This window comes from Paramacrobiotus metropolitanus, unplaced genomic scaffold, assembly GCF_019649055.1.
Source record: "Paramacrobiotus metropolitanus isolate TYO unplaced genomic scaffold, Prichtersi_v1.0 Parri_scaffold0000015, whole genome shotgun sequence".
NCBI classification, from domain to species: Eukaryota; Metazoa; Tardigrada; class Eutardigrada; order Parachela; family Macrobiotidae; genus Paramacrobiotus; species Paramacrobiotus metropolitanus.
Window position 1 is genome coordinate 394861 of NW_026570235.1, and position 16484 is coordinate 411344.

Below are 16484 nucleotides of genomic sequence, written 5' to 3' on the forward strand. Positions count from 1 at the left end.
ACGAGATTTCTTGGACGATATGCAATTATCTGTGTAGGCTTATATAAAATGTTTAATTGCAACTTAGCTGAGATTGGCTATATTTTCTCAAGTTGTGACTCATGGCAGCGAAGAAAGAATAAATAAGTAAAACGATGACATAAGAACCAACCACGAAAAGAAAAACTGCGTTTTTATTGACATCTGCATTATAGTGTGAGCATTATGGTGTGAGCGTTACGTCCAGGTTGTTATACGGTGCACACAATACTTAATTGTATTTCGGTGCTGTGTTTACAGTAATCCCCAACAAGGGCGAAAACAGTATTATTAAAAAACAATATCAAATACACATCGTTGCTGTGTGTGACTAGTTGATTCCGCAACATTCACTAATTTATTTTGTTTTTCATTAATTCATAGCTGAGATTCAACTGGTTTATGCATATTCCATAATCCATGCATCCTGTTTTCTGCATTTTTTAGCCTGCTATCGCGTTATATAATTCCAGCATGTACGATCCCGCAAGCAGCCCAACCCGTGCAATCCCTAAATGGCTAAATATATTATATCGTAATTCATTAATTTCCGAAGTACCGTATACCGCCATTATTTAAGCAAGTTGAACGTCATCACATAAGAAATGTCTTATAACTTACATAAATAAACCAATTAAAATTTGATACTGATGTCTAATCTGATTTTCTTTTACGCTTCGTATGTAAACGATACTTAATCATCGTCGAACCGCTGTTTTCTCAGCTATAGTTACGATAAAGTAATTACCTATGTTCTTTTTATGCCCAGGATACAAAGGTCAAAGCGGATTTCGTACGTTCGCCTTACTTGTTAATTTTCCGCGCTCTTACCGGCAAAAGCTGGAAGGAGCAAAAACACGTCCTTTACCTTTGAGATATATCTGCCGGCAAAGTTTAATCGAAACGCATACAGAAGATTAAATTTCGAAGTTTAATACAAGAAACCACGATAATTTTGTATTAGCAGTCAGTTGCAGAATTCAATGGTCACATTCCGACTCACATAGAAAAAAATAACTACAGACTGTACTTCGTCACTTTCTCGCCAGGATCTGGAACTCAGTAAGCTTGGCCTGCAGAAAGGTGTACGGTTCAGGGTTTCAATGCTTGCTCAAAATAACGCAAAACTAACTTTTACACAAAATCATTATTGTGATCGTATTTTCTGGCTTCATCCTTCATAGGAAGTGTGTACTAATTTTGCGGTGCAGTTTTATTAATTAAGTACGAGTATTGATTTTTCGCTTAATTCAATTACTTTACTGCACAGTAAGGAACTGCCCCTCGTTGTGGTTGGTTCTACGAGTATCTCGCGATCAGCTGTAGCCTGTAGCCGTCCTGTATTTTACCTGCGAACCTTTTTCGGTTTTTGATAATACTTCGAATTTTTTTGTCTTTTTATCTTTCGTATCCAGTACTTGCATCCAGCTGCATGGAAGTTTTGTGGATTTCTATTGCTAATCGCTTTAAGTCGTAGCGTGTCGAGATAAAGTCCGCCGTGGCAGTGATTTGATATTTCGTTGTTAGATTCGCTATTGTTGTACGATGCTCACTAGTTTGCGAAAGCTAATTATAATCCAGAGACGGTACTACCTATACCACTCCCACAACGAATTGTTTATTCACTACTGGAAGACCTTCGTGCCTGGAAATACTGGATGGTACATTTTCTCTGCCCACGCCGTCGCTCGATTTTGTAGCCATGGATCTCTGGTAAACTGTTTTTCGAGAAGCGGAAAATCCTCCGGTTCGCTGTTCTCGAGCTTCACTGGAGCTCCTAAAACACCTGGATCGGGCTCGTAAGTTATAGTTAATGGTTCACATTTTTTCTTTTAACAATACTTACAATACTCTGAGTGTCGTGCATTGAACCCAGCTTCCAAAACACATTTCTGCGAACAGAACTGAGATGACCGAAAAAATGTACAACGAAATCGCGGACCATAGCTTGGATGAACTTACTGCACTCTTTGAAGAAATAGGCGATACGCAGCAGTGCCATCCGGAATACGATGTGACACTAGCGGTATTTTAACGATTTTATTTTTTTTGTTTTGATGTGGTAATCAGGATGTTCTCGATTTGCAGAATGGTGTCCTGACAGTCAAGATTCAGCCAGGCGAGACTTACGTTATAAATAAACAGAGCCCTAATCGACAGATTTGGTTATCGTCTCCCTTGAGGTGAAGGAAATAAAAAAAGCAAAAAAATATGTTATAATTAATCCGGTATGTTATCTGTAGGCTATAATATGTGTTCATATTAAGAAAATGCTTAAGGTACTTAATATAGATATATCCTGTTTAGTAGTAAGCACAATGTACGTATTAATCGAAATAAAATAATTCATAAATTAACTGCTCTCTAAAATGTTTCTCATCTTAAGAAATGTAGTGTTTGAAATTTTGAATTACGGTATGTTTCAGTGTTTGAAACACTGCTTGTAGTGGGATACAGTGTGTACAACACACTCATGCAGTACAGTATTGTACTTTAATAGCGTACAAGTACTGTAGTGCTTCGAGAAACGCGTAGTAGTTACCTTATAACAAAGGCAATACCGCTGCCGATGATCGGCAGCGCAAGGATTTCTGGTCACGCTGTAATAAGTAAACACTAAGGGAGAAAGCTGTAAAAGCAACGAAATGCTGATTATTTCTGTCCATACCATATTATTCAAATTGTCATTTCGTGGTTAATAGCGCGCTATCCTCGTTTGCATTTTGTAGTGGCCCAAAGCGCTATGACTATGCTCGAGGAACCTGGATTTATCTTCACGATGGGATGTCCCTTTATGACCTTCTCTCATCTGAAATTTCCAGTGCAATTGGAGCACCCATTGATTTTTCGCGATGCAGGCCAGGCGGCGCGAGCTCGTCCTAACAGTGCTGGTGTTCTATATTTATTACAGCAAAAAAACTGTTGTGCAGTCTGGTGAACTGTGCAAGTGTGCACCCTTTTGACGTTTCTTCTTTCCTGGTGTGATTCGCTTCTAAAATTTTATGGTTATGAATATTTATAGGCGAATGGTAAATTAGCTATCTACCTTAAGGAATTGTGTTATTTGGGCTCGAGCGTTCCATTCATATGGAATACTGATGACTTTTGCAAGTGCGAACGAGAGCTAAGTGCTAACTGCCTGGTGAGATGACAAATACGCACTTCCCTTTACCCGTATGCAACTGACAGAAGTCACAAAAAGGAAGGTACTTTCACTGCATCACGCGTCAGTTTTTCGGCTGTTTACAATTGCTATCACGAATTTATATCACATTACCAATCTACGAAAAAGAAAATTCTCATCACACAGCGCACTGACTGTACAAACACAATAAGGACCATTCTACGGTACAAAAAATTCCAAGGGTCATCTGATTTGAAGGAAGATCTGGCTTAAATAGTATAACAAGTCGAATTCAACAATAAACGTAGGCGGATAGGAATCTCATAGAATAAATTGAAAATTTAATCCGCAATTAATTATACAGGGCACGAAAGACAAAATCGCTGAATTAAACTCAACATATGACGTCCTGTGAACATCAACGTTTGCCTGGCTTTGAACTTCGTCGTTTCGATCGTTGAATGTCTTTCGCTCTAATATTTTTCTCATTCAATGCTAGCAGATGCTCCGACAAATTCCTATACCCTTCTGGCATGCCCTGCATCATGACGTCAGGAACAGGGATACCAAGTATCTCCGGAATCATAAACGGCTTCAACCAACACACCAACGGAGTTGTCCCAGGAAAATAGCAGCCATCCTTATGACAAAACATCATTCCATCCACTGTAAAGCTGCTCGGGCTCCTTTGCAAATGAGCTTCCATGTTTGTTTTGTCACATGGCACATATTCAAGGCAAGAAAAAGGCAACTACAATTAGAATGCAATTTTATAAGCTAGCTGCATGATGCTGAAGTAAGGTCCTGTCTTACTTCTTCGTTTTCTGATATGAGTGTGGTGTGGTCCAGTTCGCCGAGACGGCTTTTCAACCAAAACAATCGAAATTCAGCCTAGAAGCAGAACTCTGAGATAAACCGAAATCACAAATACTTAGACTTTTAAGATGCGTAAATGCAATCGGTCAGCAGGAGCCGTTTCATAAAACAATTGCAAGCACAACAAAATATAAATATTTACCGACTGATCCACTAATGAGGATCCATTCCAAAAAAGCACATCCAGCACGTATAACTGTCCATCTTTACTATTTAAAATGCAGTCGAGAACGCTGTAACACTGCTTATTGGGGTTTCGGGGGCTACCACCTGGCAAATCGGATGTTCCGTCCATAAGGAATTTTCCAGGTCGGGAATAAATTACAGTACGACCCTTAAACAAACAGACAAAAACAAATTTTTCAGACATCCATGTGGATGGAGAAAAGAGGACTGAGGACAGAAATCATGCTTAACTAATACAGATCGACACAACGCAGCACTAAGGAAAAGACAAACGGAAAAAGTAAAATGGCAGCATCATTACTACGATAATTTTCTACCTTGTTTGCCACGACTGCACAGCGCTTTCCTTCCGGACATATAGTCATAAGCCAGCTATCTTCAAAATCCGCCGGCACTTCGATCAGCCACTCCGACAGCATTAAACGAGGAGCCTTATCTTCCGTTCGACGTTTCGGACATTTGTTGGGCGAGTAATCCTCAGCTTCGTGCCCTGCACTGGAACTCTGACCATGTTCTGCCTGAATCTCGTTTGTTTCCTCTTCTGTTTTTGTAGCATAATCTCTATGATCTGCAGCGCCCTCGTTATCAGAAATTACATCCGCGAAAATGTTTTTGTATCTGCTTACCAGGAGAGCGTCACGTTTCCTAAAATTAGTAACGCAAAATTTACCGTAATCTGCGATTCGGCTAAGCGCAGTTCATTACCACTACCTATGTGACTTTAAATTAATTATAAATTAGTCTTTAAAATAATATGCTAATACAGTAAATACACACTCCACAATCTCCACGCCTGGACTGACAATCAGGATTTCGATTTCAAGGATGCATCCCATGTTTCCATATTTAGAGGCGTTTTTTTTCAATTCTACAGCTTCATTCAACTTTCGCTAATATAACGAGTACTTACAGAGTTTCACTTACTGTAAACGGAGATCTCGGAGCACAGCTCTTCGTCTATCTTCCTGTGTTTCTGCGGATCGACGCGACTGAGTGTAATAATCGGAGAAACGGTTTGAAGAGTGTCCGATTTTTTGTAATTCTGCGTTCAGGAGTTCGAATTCCATTTTTTTAAAATCCTCACAGCAACTGCGCTCCACTGATTCAGGGCACTGAAAACTAAAAAGCGTAAGTTTCCGGTTTAGTCTGACAGTAGTCTTATGTGTCTGCTGTAAGTCACGCAGAACCTAGTTCCTGGGAATATCAACTGGACAGAGCAAAGAAAAACTGATTTTGAGAGAACCAACGAGGAAAAAGTGCTAGACTAGCTAGTCACCAAATTTTGACGAAGAAAAGTAAAACTATAAGAAACTTTTCAACTTTAATACTTCTTTACGTGACTACGGGTGCGTGCGGTCGTCCGAAAAACTTTTTTCTCCAAATATGACGGCACACGGGGGCAGTTGTCTGCTTTTTCTGCTCTCCCGCCTGTCTAGCAATAAAAGACTCTACAGTCTACCACATTATAAAACAAACAAATCTTCCAGTTCTTTCCAGTTTCTCATTATGAATATCAGTTTTCTTGAAGAGCTAAAGTAGAAGTTATAAAGGTGCAGAAGTTCAGAACCATATTATCTTTTTATGGTTTGAGCCTGCTGTTACTTAAGTCTGCAAGCTTGCAGCGATAGCAGATCTCCTGGGTTTGTACTCTGCAGTTTGGACTGCTTGTGGAACGACTGGAAGCGTGGAACTGGGAGTTGGGACACCAATGTTCTATGATAAAAAAAGCTTGGAAACTGTTTGCTTACTGGTGACTTATTTATTCGTATTTGGGACTTTTTGAGTGGAAATTTGGAGCTTCTCTTCTTCCATAAGCTCTCATTTTAAAATCAATCATCTGTTATGAGATTATCAGTCTGGTTATGATTGCTTAATTCAAGCAGTGACTGGAAGTCGGGAACTACTGCACATAAGTGCTACGAGTAAGATTTGGACAAACTGATGGCCTTATAATAACCCTTGATACTGACTTGTGAGCTATGTACTCTTATACAGTGATTCATTTAAACTGCTGACTGGAATTGTAAGTCAATACAAAATAAAGTGAGAAAATGAAAATGATATGATATGAAAATGATATACAAAATAAAGTGAGAATATGAAAATGATATTAAGTGCAATTTGCTCATTTTGCTGCGTGTTGGTATCACGGGTTGCTTCTTGTTATATGTTAGTAACTGGGCAGTGGACTGTGGACTTATCAAGAACCAAAGCTCTTGAAAATGGAATCTGGCACTGCTGCTGAACTGTGGAAAACAGGTACGCTGCTGTCGTTTAAATTTGGATTGTTGTTTCTTACATGTTAGTTAATAGAGAGCGCTTGAGATTTCCACTTTTCTAACGCACCGTGTACAAGCACTAAGCGACTGACTTCTCATGCTGACTTATGAGAAGCAAGCAATGCGATTAAAGCAATGGCGACCAAGCATGGACAGATGGTTGGCGATGGTTGGTCGATGATGAACTTGGATGAGCGGCAACTTGCGTTCTAATTAATATTAATTCGAGTAGTTTTTGTGAGTTTCGCGCAATTGTGCACCTAAATGCTTTATCTTCTGCGCGTGGCGTAGCTAGCGCGACATTTTCGGCCTTACTAATAAATTAGTATGACCTGTTAGTTAGTAATTGTTAATTTGCAAATTGGTCTTGTTATTTTTACTATAATCGTGAAGTTTAAATATAGATAATCGACCTTCGCTTCGGTCGATTATCTGTAATTATTTAATTCTTAATAATTATTAATAATTGCGGTTTTCGCAAAAACACAAAAATGAATGCTGGTTTCGCATATTTAGTTGCTTACCATTAGGCCAGGTATTAAAGGAAAGTTAATTCTGCAATAATACGTTACTGAAACGGGCATTAAATGTTGCTAGGTTATGGTACGAGTACCTACAAAACCCGAATAAAAAATTACTTAATAGCAAGCCAAATTAGAATGAGCTGAAATAACTCAGCTGCTGCGCTCGGGTCTTCCCCGTACACACCACGATTCCCCTTGAGTTACGAGTACGACCTGTGGAAATTTTTTCTAGATACGCTGAGGCGAAAATGTTTTGTCGAAGATTGCAAAAGATCCGCTATTCATTCATTCAGTCATAAAGATAATGAGTGATCATTCATGCACGTGCGTAATATGCATAACATGCGGAATGCTGCTTACTGTTATTACAGTATGTAATTACGATTTTGCATAAATATTTGAATCCTGTCATTATTAAGTTTTAAAATCATGAAAATATGCCGATAACACGATGCAGCTTTTACATGTTACCGTCAGGGCATCGTTGACTGAAATACAGCGCCGAAAGGTCATTTCTTGCATTTGAATTCGTTTTCCGGGATTTATTACTACAATCTTTCCATCGAAAGAGTTTTAAAAGAATCCCGCGGGTAGAGGGGATTTGGAGAAAAGAGCAGAGGATCGCGAAAAGGTCTGACCATACAGTGAACAAACAGCGGTGGCAAGGTGGTGGAGGTATTTGCTTGCCCGCCGCTATGGTTTGATGGGAAATACAGATTTCGTAAAGTGCGGAAAATTAATGTGATACTCGTACATACATGGCGCTAGTGGAAACGATTTGCCAAATTTCGCGGGGACAGTCTAATTTATTTATTAAAGGCATGCGCGGTTCACGATTAAGAACGTGCTAGCGGCTTTTGCTTTGTGTAATAGATCTCGGCAGTCTGGCACCGTTTTATTGCTGCCGCGCCTGATTTATATGTTGTCCAGTTGTTGTACCACTGCGGGTGGTCAAGCCGGTGTGATCCCTCGGATCACAGCAGCATTAGGATGTAGCTAACTGTAAATGTAGCTAAACTTTGGAGGAGGTTGTTCGTTACTCATTTCTATCTTGCCAGTCTGATTCGCAAACCAAATTAATGATTAGCCTCGTCGTTATCTACCCGTAGAGAAGTGATGCCTAGTGTACGTCTTGCAATTTTGCTTTTAAACCTGAATTGCATTGTTATTGCTGGGTGTTGTTACTTACTGATGTTTTTATCTGTAATCTGTATTTAAAATTTTATGCTTCCGTGGGCAGTTATCGCAAGGTAAAGCTATTTTCGTATTACTGTATCTTTCGCAATGCGTGTTTTGGCAGTGGGATAAACCGAAATGCGTAGTGGCATGCCGGGTTCTGCTTGATAATCCACCTTTTTTCCTGCTAGATTCGAACAATTTGGACAAATTACTGAAGACCGATTCTGACGATCTTGACGACCTTTCACCAGAAATGCCTATCGATCTTCCAAGTGAATTATCGGACTATCTGGATATGGTCGGCAAAGGAGAAGTGCCGTTTTTATCCATAGATGACGAATGTGAAATATATGGCAAGGTGGTGCTTAAATTCTATGTCAAAATTCGCCTAAGTTATATAAGTAATAGAAAACGCCGTTTACACGAATCGATTTGACACAGGTTCTGAATGATGTTATCCATGGAAGTATTTCCCGTAAGTGTTGCTTACCTTTTGTTGCCGTGCTTACTGTAATTACGGTGCGAATCGGTTTCCGCACACTCCTGATGACCTTAATACAACAAGCTGTTTCCAGTGCATCCGCTGTTGATCAAATTTATTGACACCGAAGAGTTCCAACGCCTTCGCGAAATAAAGGCCCTTGGGATGACATCTCTCTTGTTTCCAACAGCCAATCATAAGCGCTTTGAACATTCTATCGGGTACGTAAACTGATAAAGAATATTTTCCGAATTTTTTCTGTATAAATGCTAGTAGCGCAGCTGCATTATACCTGACGCCAGTAAACGCGAGCTAATTCATATTTTTTTGCTTACTGCATTTTAAGGAGAAGGTCCACAACCGCGACCAAAATTTTGTATGGATATTTGTTCTTATGCGTTTTTGTTTGTAGTGTGTCCCATTTGGCTGGCCAGTTTGTTCAAGCTTTGGATCGAAAGCATCCGGAACTGGAGATATCGCGAAGTGAAATTCTTTGTGTTATGCTAGCAGGCCTCTTGCATGACATTGGTACGTGAATGTAGTCTTCTTTTAGCTGTTCGCTTTTAACTGTAGATTGTTGCCGACTGTCGTGCCTGGAACCACAACACCCGAGAGCTTTTTAACTACTTACCTCGCAGAATTATACCTTAAGGCTCACACTGTCATTTTCCGATCGCATTTTAATTCCTTCACGTTTCGCAGGTCATGGTCCGTTCAGCCACACCTTTGAAAAGTTCATGAGAGCAGCTAATCCAACTGCACAATGGACGGTGAGCGATAGTTCTAAATTGCCGTAATGTTTACTTAAAACAATTATTAGTTAAATTATCAGCCTGTTGATTATTTCTGTCCGGAACGCGTGAGGAATGTGATTATTTTGTTTTCGTTTATCAGCATGAACAAGCGTCATTGGACATGATCGATTACCTCATAACGAAAAAAGATCTACTGCCGACAATTAAGGCTTTCGGATTGGGAGATGAAGATATCCGTTTTATCAAGGAACTTATATTTGGGCCTCTCAACGGATGCCAAGAAGTGACCGCCCGCCCAAAGAAACGCCATTTCCTATACGAGGTTAGTTCCCACTCACAGTACTTATTCAAGCTTGAGCTTTTGTCTTGGAACAGTCAAATTTTTTCGTCTTATTTTAGTCTTTTTATATATATTATAGTTTTTTTTTGCTGTTGAAGATCGTGTCGAACAAGATAAATGGAATCGATGTGGATAAGTGGGATTACTTAGCCAGAGACGGCTACCAGGTTGACGAGGGAGGTTCATTCGACCATCAGCGCTTCATTACACATTCCCGGGTTGCATTTACTGGCACTGGTAACGACCGGCGTCGTTGTATCATGTTTCGCGACAAGGTATGAAGTGCTTAGGTTTAAGATTAGCTGCAGTGATATGAATTTCACCCGTTTGACACACACTGTATAGGTGCGACTGTTTCGGCAAAAGGTATTATGGAAGGCCATTCCCATGTTGACATTGATTTTTTTCAGGAAGTGGGCAACTTCTACGACATGTTCAATGCGCGATACCGAATGCACAAGAAGGTATACCGGCATCGCGTGTCCCTGATTCTGGACGAGATGATCGTTGACGTCATGAAGGCAGCCGATGGGCATTTACGATTAAAGGGCTTGAATGGAACTTTCTACAAGCTGTCGGAAGCGTTCAAGGATATGGCTGCATATGCACGACTGGACGACGGAAGCATCCGCACCTGGATAAAGAACGACGATAGCTTGGAAATGGAGGAAGCTAAGGCCCTGTGGAAGCGAATCGATGAAAGAAAATTGTACTGCTGTATTGGTCGTACCGAACCCAGGGAATCGATAGATCAGACCATTGTAAGTTTTTCTTGAAGCGGGTTTTGGCTTCTTGCAGCTTTCCTTATTCTATGGTAATAAATGCAAAGCATTATTGACTGCGTAATATCGTGCAGGACACAATCTTGGAAGAACTAACCGCTATGTTAGTAAAAATGCCAGATGCAAATTTCATCTCTGCGGAAAGGTTCAGGAAGAATGTGATCATTTTAAAGAACGAATTCGATTACGGGAAAAAAGATGAAAATCCGCTGGATCATGTGTTGTTTTTCGAAAAGAAGAAGCTGAATTATCCTAAAACAATCAGCAGCAACGAGGTATGAGTGTGCTGCGGACATTAACACTATCAGTTACCGGCTAAACTTGAATGCAAATCGTGTTGGAATTAAATCAGCTGGTTGTACTGTTGTTACTTGGCACTGATTAAAGGCTTGGGTCCACACAGGTATCCAAACTTTTGCCAACAACTTTTTCTGAAACGGAAATCCTGTTCCTTTACCGATCTGAAGACAAGATCGAACAGAGAGGAGCTGCTGCGGTTGTTGAAGCATGGGCGAAATTTAGCCATTTCAGCCTTAAGGTTAGACTTTTTGAACTAAATATACCTACTTAGTTTTCAGTTTAGCATTGATAACATTTAAAAAATGTCTTTGGTGTAGAATTCCACGGTGAAGTTGTCCGAGATTAAATACAGCAAGACGACCAAGCTTACTCCGCAGGAAGTGAAAATGAAAGAAAACGCGAAACGCAAGCTGGACTTCTATGGCAAGGGTTTGCCACTGGCGCAATAGACCTGTCCTGTAATTGTGCGGTTAAAGATCTGAGATCCTTGAGGTTAACCTGTTACTCTTTTAAAAATTCTTCTGGAGTCGACATCGATACTCATCGTACTTGGACCCTGTTAATTCTTAAGTTTCGTAATAGCTTTTCCATGTGACCCTTTTTGCACTTTTTACCAGATTTTCTTGTTTTATTAATATCGCGGCTTCGGTATTTTTTTTCTATACTGTTGTGTGCTTGTTCTTCGTTACTAATACACTGAAAACATTAGGATATTTAAACACGAATTACTGTACATAACGTTTTAGCGCTTATTCGTAAGCCTTAAATCAATGAAATCAGCTCCATACGAATAATGTAAGAGACTACTTCTACTAAAAGAGCAAACAATAAATTAGATGAAAAAATATTAAATTTACGAGTCACTTTTGTGAAGGATTTCAACAAATTTTTGTACAATGCATAAGTACGTTAAACCGTATCAGCGTATGCACCCTGCGTTTTATAATTATTTGTTGGCCGCCCCAGGAAGCGACTCCGAGTTTTGCCTGAATGTAGAACGATCCCACGAGGGGCATGACAAGCTGTTTTCGAGCAGATGGCTTGTTTAGCCTTGTTGTATCCTCTAAATTTCTGCCTGCAGGAACTAGATTTATTGTTAGGGCTCGTCCCGAATTCGAAGCGAATCTCGGTTCGATACAGCAACTGTTTTCGCGAGATGGCTTGGCCACATATAGCCACCTCGTGCGGTTGAGCAACCGTACCATAGCGAGATTCGCTTCGAATTCGGGACAAGGCCTTAGTTTCGTGTACATGCTTCTAGTCTGTTTCGTGTTAAGGATTATTAGGCCAGTTTTGTATTTTCTTTCCGTATTTTGATTTATATGGTTTGATTATGCGTTACTACGTCATGATAGCGTCTTTTTAACCTACTTTTCTTTGAAACTTACAAAGTTAGCATTAAAATGGCGGTATTTTAAATGCCTCCCATTTAAAGGATCGCATGGTTAAACTTTTGATCTGCACGAATTTCGGTCCAGTATCTTATCGCATCACGGGGTTTACAAAGGACAGACGAGGTTTACGCGGATGCTGATCCGTGTCATTTTAGTGGATGTGTTTTTCGCTATTGCGAAAGCTGTTTCTGGCGTCGTTTAACAGAGTCTGGATCAGAAATTCCGATTGTTGAATGATCTCGTGATCATTGGCTTCGGTGGCTGCTGATACCATTGCCACCATGGACGCCGACCGTTCGCACACCAACTGGGTGTCAATGGATCTGGGGGAACTGGATTCGCGTCGGGTCGATGCCCAGGGCGCCGTGAATTTCAATCCTTTCGACGTGGAGATGACCATCGATACGGAGCACACCGATCGAAGGGATCACGATATGCCCGTTCCGTCTATCGATAACTATTCCTACACGACGCTGCCAAACATGGCAGTCACATCCGGTGAGTTAAATCTAAAAAACATTTCTTTTTATAAATTATGGCGTTATTTAAAAATTGCATTTCGAGAAAATTGTGAACATGACAGGGGCGAGAAGCGGCCCGACTGTGTTTGCAAAGTATGATGATTTCCACACCATCGACTGGCTGCGTGATAATGCCATGGACCGTCAGCGTCATCGGCAGTTCAATAAAGTCAAGAAGAAGTCCATTCTGGACTACCTGCGTAGTGGAATGGATGCTGGATCAGCATGGCTGTGTGTCTTTCTTGTGGGATTGTTTTGTGGTGCGTCCTATTTCAGCACGGTTTATTTCACGGAAGTGTGACGGGAAATGTTTATTCTCGATTAGGTTTGTGCACATCCATGCTGGATATAGGGACGGCGTGGCTAATTGATTTACGGAGTGGAATATGCTCTGTGGGATTTTGGTATAACAGGGAACAGTGTTGTTGGCAGTCCAACGAATTAAGCTTTGATGGTGATTTTAACTGCACAGAGGTAAAATCGTTCTATCAGTATGGTTATTCGTAATTTTTTTAGTGAATACTTTGTCCAGTTAATTTTTTTGTAAATTCGACATACACTACAGAACATATATTGGTTATGATAACTTTTAAAATATGAAGTGTCCGTAATCCTGATCGTACAATAGTCATGTAAGTTGAAATTAGGTCAAGGCAAATAATACGTGCCACCTGGATTTTGTTTTAAGTACCTTTTTAAATTTTATGACGATAATTTTTCTAGTGGAGAACCTGGTCTAACTTGCTGGGCCATATTCCGGAAGATGCTGGAGCCTATGTTATCCAGTACTTCATGTATATTTTGTGGGCTGTGATTTTCGCTTGGTTAGCCGCCACGCTGGTGCGCGTGTACGCCCCTTATGCTAGCGGATCTGGGATTCCGGAGATTAAGACAATACTCAGTGGATTTATTATTCGTGGATATCTTGGCAAATGGACGCTGATTATTAAAATTATTTCCCTTATTTTTATCGTTTCGTCCGGAGTGAATGTGGGCAAGGAGGGCCCGATGATCCATATTGCTGCGTGTTGTGGAAATATTTTGGCATATTTATTTCCCAAGTACGGAAAAATGAAGCAAAAAAGCGAGAGGTTGGTTACAGGTTGCGGTGTTGAATCTTTTGACTTTTCGTATTTACATTTTGCATTTTATTAGATCCATTCCGCCGCTGCTGCTGCGGGCATTTCTGTAGCTTTTGGTGCGCCCATTGCCGGTGTTTTGTTTAGTTTGGAAGAGGTACGCAATTTACTTATTAACGGTACGAAATTTTAATTATTAACGGACACTTGGACCCCTGCGGTGTTTTAGATTAGCTATTATTTCCCCCTGAAGACTTTATACCGCTCTTTCTTCTGTGCTCTTGTTGCTGCATTCGTTGTGAGAAGCATTAATCCCTTCGGCAATGACCATTTGACAATGTTTTATGTGGAAGTTCGTAATCCATGGTTTTTCTTTGAGCTGATTCCCTTTATTTTTCTGGGAGTTTTTGGGGTAAGTATGAATTTGGCATGTTAATATGTGCTGCAAGTGCTTCTATAATAAACCTCTGTGTAGGGAATTTTTGGGGTTTTGTTTATCAAAGCAAGCGCATGGTGCTCCAAAATGCGCAAAACTACTCGCTTGGGACAGTATCCCATTTTGGAAGTCGTAGCCATGGGTTTTTTGACGGCCGTACTGAGCTTTCCTAATCCTTACACGAGAGAAGATAACAGTGCTCTCATCGCGCGACTCTTCCATGACTGTGGCCCGGCAGACGTCTCTGAACTTTGGTATGTCGCTGTTGTTGATCAATATGCTTGCGTAATCCGCGTGCTTTGGTGAAGAAGAAAACGATTATGATATCTTTTAAAGTGACTACAATCGCACTTACGTGTCAGTCACGGCTGACTTTGAAAAGGCGGCTCCGAATTCCGGAGTGACGAACGCGATGTGGAAGCTGTTTTTGGCTTTCGTTGTGAAATTTGTTTTGAGCATCATGTCAATCGGAATGAAGGTATGTTCATGTAAAATCTTCTGCTCAGCACGAACAAAATGTGAGCTGGTATGGTTCCAACAGATCCCGGCCGGAATTTTCATCCCGAACATGGTTGTCGGTGCCATTGTAGGACGGATGCTGGGAGTGGGTATGGAGCAGCTGAGCATGTAAGATTCTGTTGGGCCTTCTTTTATCCATGGTATCTATCCAGTGGATTAATCGCCGCTTGTCACTTAGGACTTATGCCGAATCGGCATTATTCGTCGCGTCGTGTGGCACCTCTACGCGCTGCGTTACCCCGGGATTATATGCCGTGATTGGAGCGGCGGCTATGATGGGTGGTGTAACACGTATCACCATATCCATGGTGGTTATTATGGTGGAGGTGACTGGCGGATTGCAGTACATTGTCCCTTTAATGGCGGCTGTTATGACGTCTAAATGGGTCGGCGATATCCTTATGAAAGAGGGAATGTACGGTTTATCACTAAAAGATTATTTATTATCTGTATGACAGCTTAATGACGATTTGTTCTTAGTTATGAGGTGCTTATTAACATGAATGGATATCCGTTTTTGGATAATAAAGTGGAATTCCATCACACGACAGTGGCGGCAGACGTGATGCGACCACGACCAACTGAAAAGGATCCACTATGGGCGCTGCCACAGGATTCCATGACAGTCGAAGAACTGGAGCATGTAGTGCAAAGCGGTCCCAATGGGTTTCCCATTGTGGTTTCGCGGGAAAACCAGTATTTGGTTGGCTTCGTGTTACGAAAAGAGCTGCAGATCGCTCTAGGTAGATGCTTCTCTTTAGATTGCGCTTTTTTCACTTGAGATGAAAACTTATCTGTGTTGCAGAAAATGTTCGCCATTCAAACACTGGCATCGTTTCCAGCTCCAAAGTGTATTTCGTAGAACATACGATTGCCAGTGATTACATCGGTCCAAAGCCGCTGGTTTTGACAAATATCGTGGACTATGTACGCGAGTGGCTTTATACTAAAAAAAATACTCCAAGCTTTAGGCTGAAGAGTTTTCGGCTTTATAGGCTCCCATAACAATTATTGATCAAACCCCCATGGAGACTGTAATAGATCTGTTCAGGAAAATGGGATTGCGCCAGACCTTGGTGACGCACAAGGGGTAAGTAAATTGGGCAGTAACATTCGATGGGTATTGTTGCTGTGGTTCAGTGTTTTGCTATTTAGGCGCTTGCTGGGAATTATTACGAAGAAAGATGTTCTCAAGCATGTAAGATTGCTTTTGTATAATGAAATTTTTTGAATTTTATTTATTACGTGGCTTCCATTTTGTTTTCTAGATCAAAGAAATGGATCACTTGGATCCTGATACGGTGCTGTTCAGCTAAGGGCTCACTGTCAGGCCGACTTAATGAAAATTGACCTCTGTTCCCTGTGTTTTTTCTTTCATTCCCGCTCAGCGACTGAAATGTCTGGAAGGATAGTGTGAACTCTACAGACTTATTTGTACAGTGACTTTTTTACGTCTGTTACTGAGAAACGTACAGTAATTTTGTGTAATTTTTAATTGTTGTCGGACATTTAATCGATTGGAACATCGACCCTGCGATTGCTAGCCGACTAGCAGCAGGTTTTTTTGAATTATGATTGTGTTAGCACGATGGAAAATAGGCAGCAGCCTTTGTTTTTTCAAATACAATTCTGGTCGTAAAAATAAATATTTTTGTGTGCGAAATTGGGGATTCAATACATCATTTCTTCGC

At 40.7% G+C, this 16484-nt stretch overlaps 4 protein-coding genes across 12 annotated transcripts; 3 read left to right on the forward strand and 1 right to left on the reverse strand.

Moving 5' to 3' along the window:
• Positions 1-1353: 1353 nt before the first annotated feature.
• LOC129584893 (frataxin, mitochondrial-like) lies at positions 1354-3232 on the forward strand. Its single transcript, XM_055477299.1, has 4 exons — positions 1354-1817; positions 1921-2044; positions 2107-2201; positions 2748-3232. The coding sequence occupies exons 1-4, from the start codon at positions 1564-1566 to the stop codon at positions 2899-2901; spliced, it is 627 nt and encodes a 208-aa protein (XP_055333274.1). The 5' UTR covers positions 1354-1563; the 3' UTR covers positions 2902-3232.
• Positions 3233-3267: 35 nt separating this feature from the next.
• Positions 3268-5483, reverse strand: LOC129584892 (snurportin-1-like). Its single transcript, XM_055477298.1, has 5 exons — positions 5129-5483; positions 4522-4849; positions 4161-4352; positions 3956-4033; positions 3268-3893 (listed from the first exon to the last, which is right to left on the reverse strand). Exons 1-5 carry the CDS (start codon positions 5269-5271, stop codon positions 3561-3563), a joined length of 1074 nt encoding a protein of 357 aa, XP_055333273.1. The 5' UTR covers positions 5272-5483; the 3' UTR covers positions 3268-3560.
• Positions 5484-5686: 203 nt separating this feature from the next.
• On the forward strand, positions 5687-11552 carry LOC129585095 (deoxynucleoside triphosphate triphosphohydrolase SAMHD1-like). Of its 9 annotated transcripts, XM_055477622.1 has the most exons (14): positions 5687-6126; positions 6200-6227; positions 6379-6463; positions 8375-8544; positions 8628-8661; positions 8762-8888; positions 9080-9195; positions 9370-9437; positions 9562-9744; positions 9861-10037; positions 10173-10523; positions 10619-10819; positions 10948-11082; positions 11162-11552. In XM_055477622.1, the coding sequence occupies exons 3-14, from the start codon at positions 6427-6429 to the stop codon at positions 11291-11293; spliced, it is 1731 nt and encodes a 576-aa protein (XP_055333597.1). In that variant the 5' UTR covers positions 5687-6126; positions 6200-6227; positions 6379-6426; the 3' UTR covers positions 11294-11552. The 9 variants fall into 9 exon arrangements, with proteins under 9 accessions (XP_055333597.1, XP_055333600.1, XP_055333596.1 ...); XM_055477625.1 differs by lacking the exon at positions 6200-6227 and having other exon boundaries at positions 5687-6176; XM_055477621.1 differs by lacking the exon at positions 6200-6227.
• Positions 11553-12043: 491 nt separating this feature from the next.
• Positions 12044-16450, forward strand: LOC129585094 (H(+)/Cl(-) exchange transporter 5-like). Its single transcript, XM_055477619.1, is given in 16 exon segments — positions 12044-12736; positions 12822-13019; positions 13085-13233; positions 13483-13822; positions 13825-13850; positions 13915-13995; positions 14068-14250; positions 14314-14528; positions 14611-14752; positions 14816-14901; positions 14972-15208; positions 15274-15536; positions 15599-15720; positions 15789-15883; positions 15949-15991; positions 16062-16450. Coding segments are annotated over 16 exon segments (2445 nt in total). The 5' UTR covers positions 12044-12519; the 3' UTR covers positions 16110-16450.
• Positions 16451-16484: the final 34 nt, after the last annotated feature.

Bases quoted from the DNA above. Each gene is read 5' to 3' on its own strand.
- LOC129584892 (XM_055477298.1), bottom strand. From the start codon at position 5,271: ATGGAATTCGAACTCCTGAACGCAGAATTACAAAAAATCGGACACTCT. The intron at 4,850-5,128 runs GTAAGTGAAACT...TACTAATTTTAG, and splicing joins CTCCGAGATCTCCGTTTACA to GAAACGTGACGCTCTCCTGG. The intron at 3,894-3,955 runs GTAAGACAGGAC...TTCTAATTGTAG, and splicing joins TCATATCAGAAAACGAAGAA to TTGCCTTTTTCTTGCCTTGA.
- LOC129585095 (XM_055477620.1), top strand. From the start codon at position 7,326: ATGCACGTGCGTAATATGCATAACATGCGGAATGCTGCTTACTGTTAT. The intron at 7,378-8,374 runs GTATGTAATTAC...TTTTCCTGCTAG, and splicing joins TGCTGCTTACTGTTATTACA to ATTCGAACAATTTGGACAAA. The intron at 8,889-9,079 runs GTACGTAAACTG...TTTTGTTTGTAG, and splicing joins CGCTTTGAACATTCTATCGG to TGTGTCCCATTTGGCTGGCC.
- LOC129584893 (XM_055477299.1), top strand. From the start codon at position 1,564: ATGCTCACTAGTTTGCGAAAGCTAATTATAATCCAGAGACGGTACTAC. The intron at 2,045-2,106 runs GTATTTTAACGA...CTCGATTTGCAG, and splicing joins AATACGATGTGACACTAGCG to AATGGTGTCCTGACAGTCAA. The intron at 2,202-2,747 runs GTGAAGGAAATA...TGCATTTTGTAG, and splicing joins TGGTTATCGTCTCCCTTGAG to TGGCCCAAAGCGCTATGACT.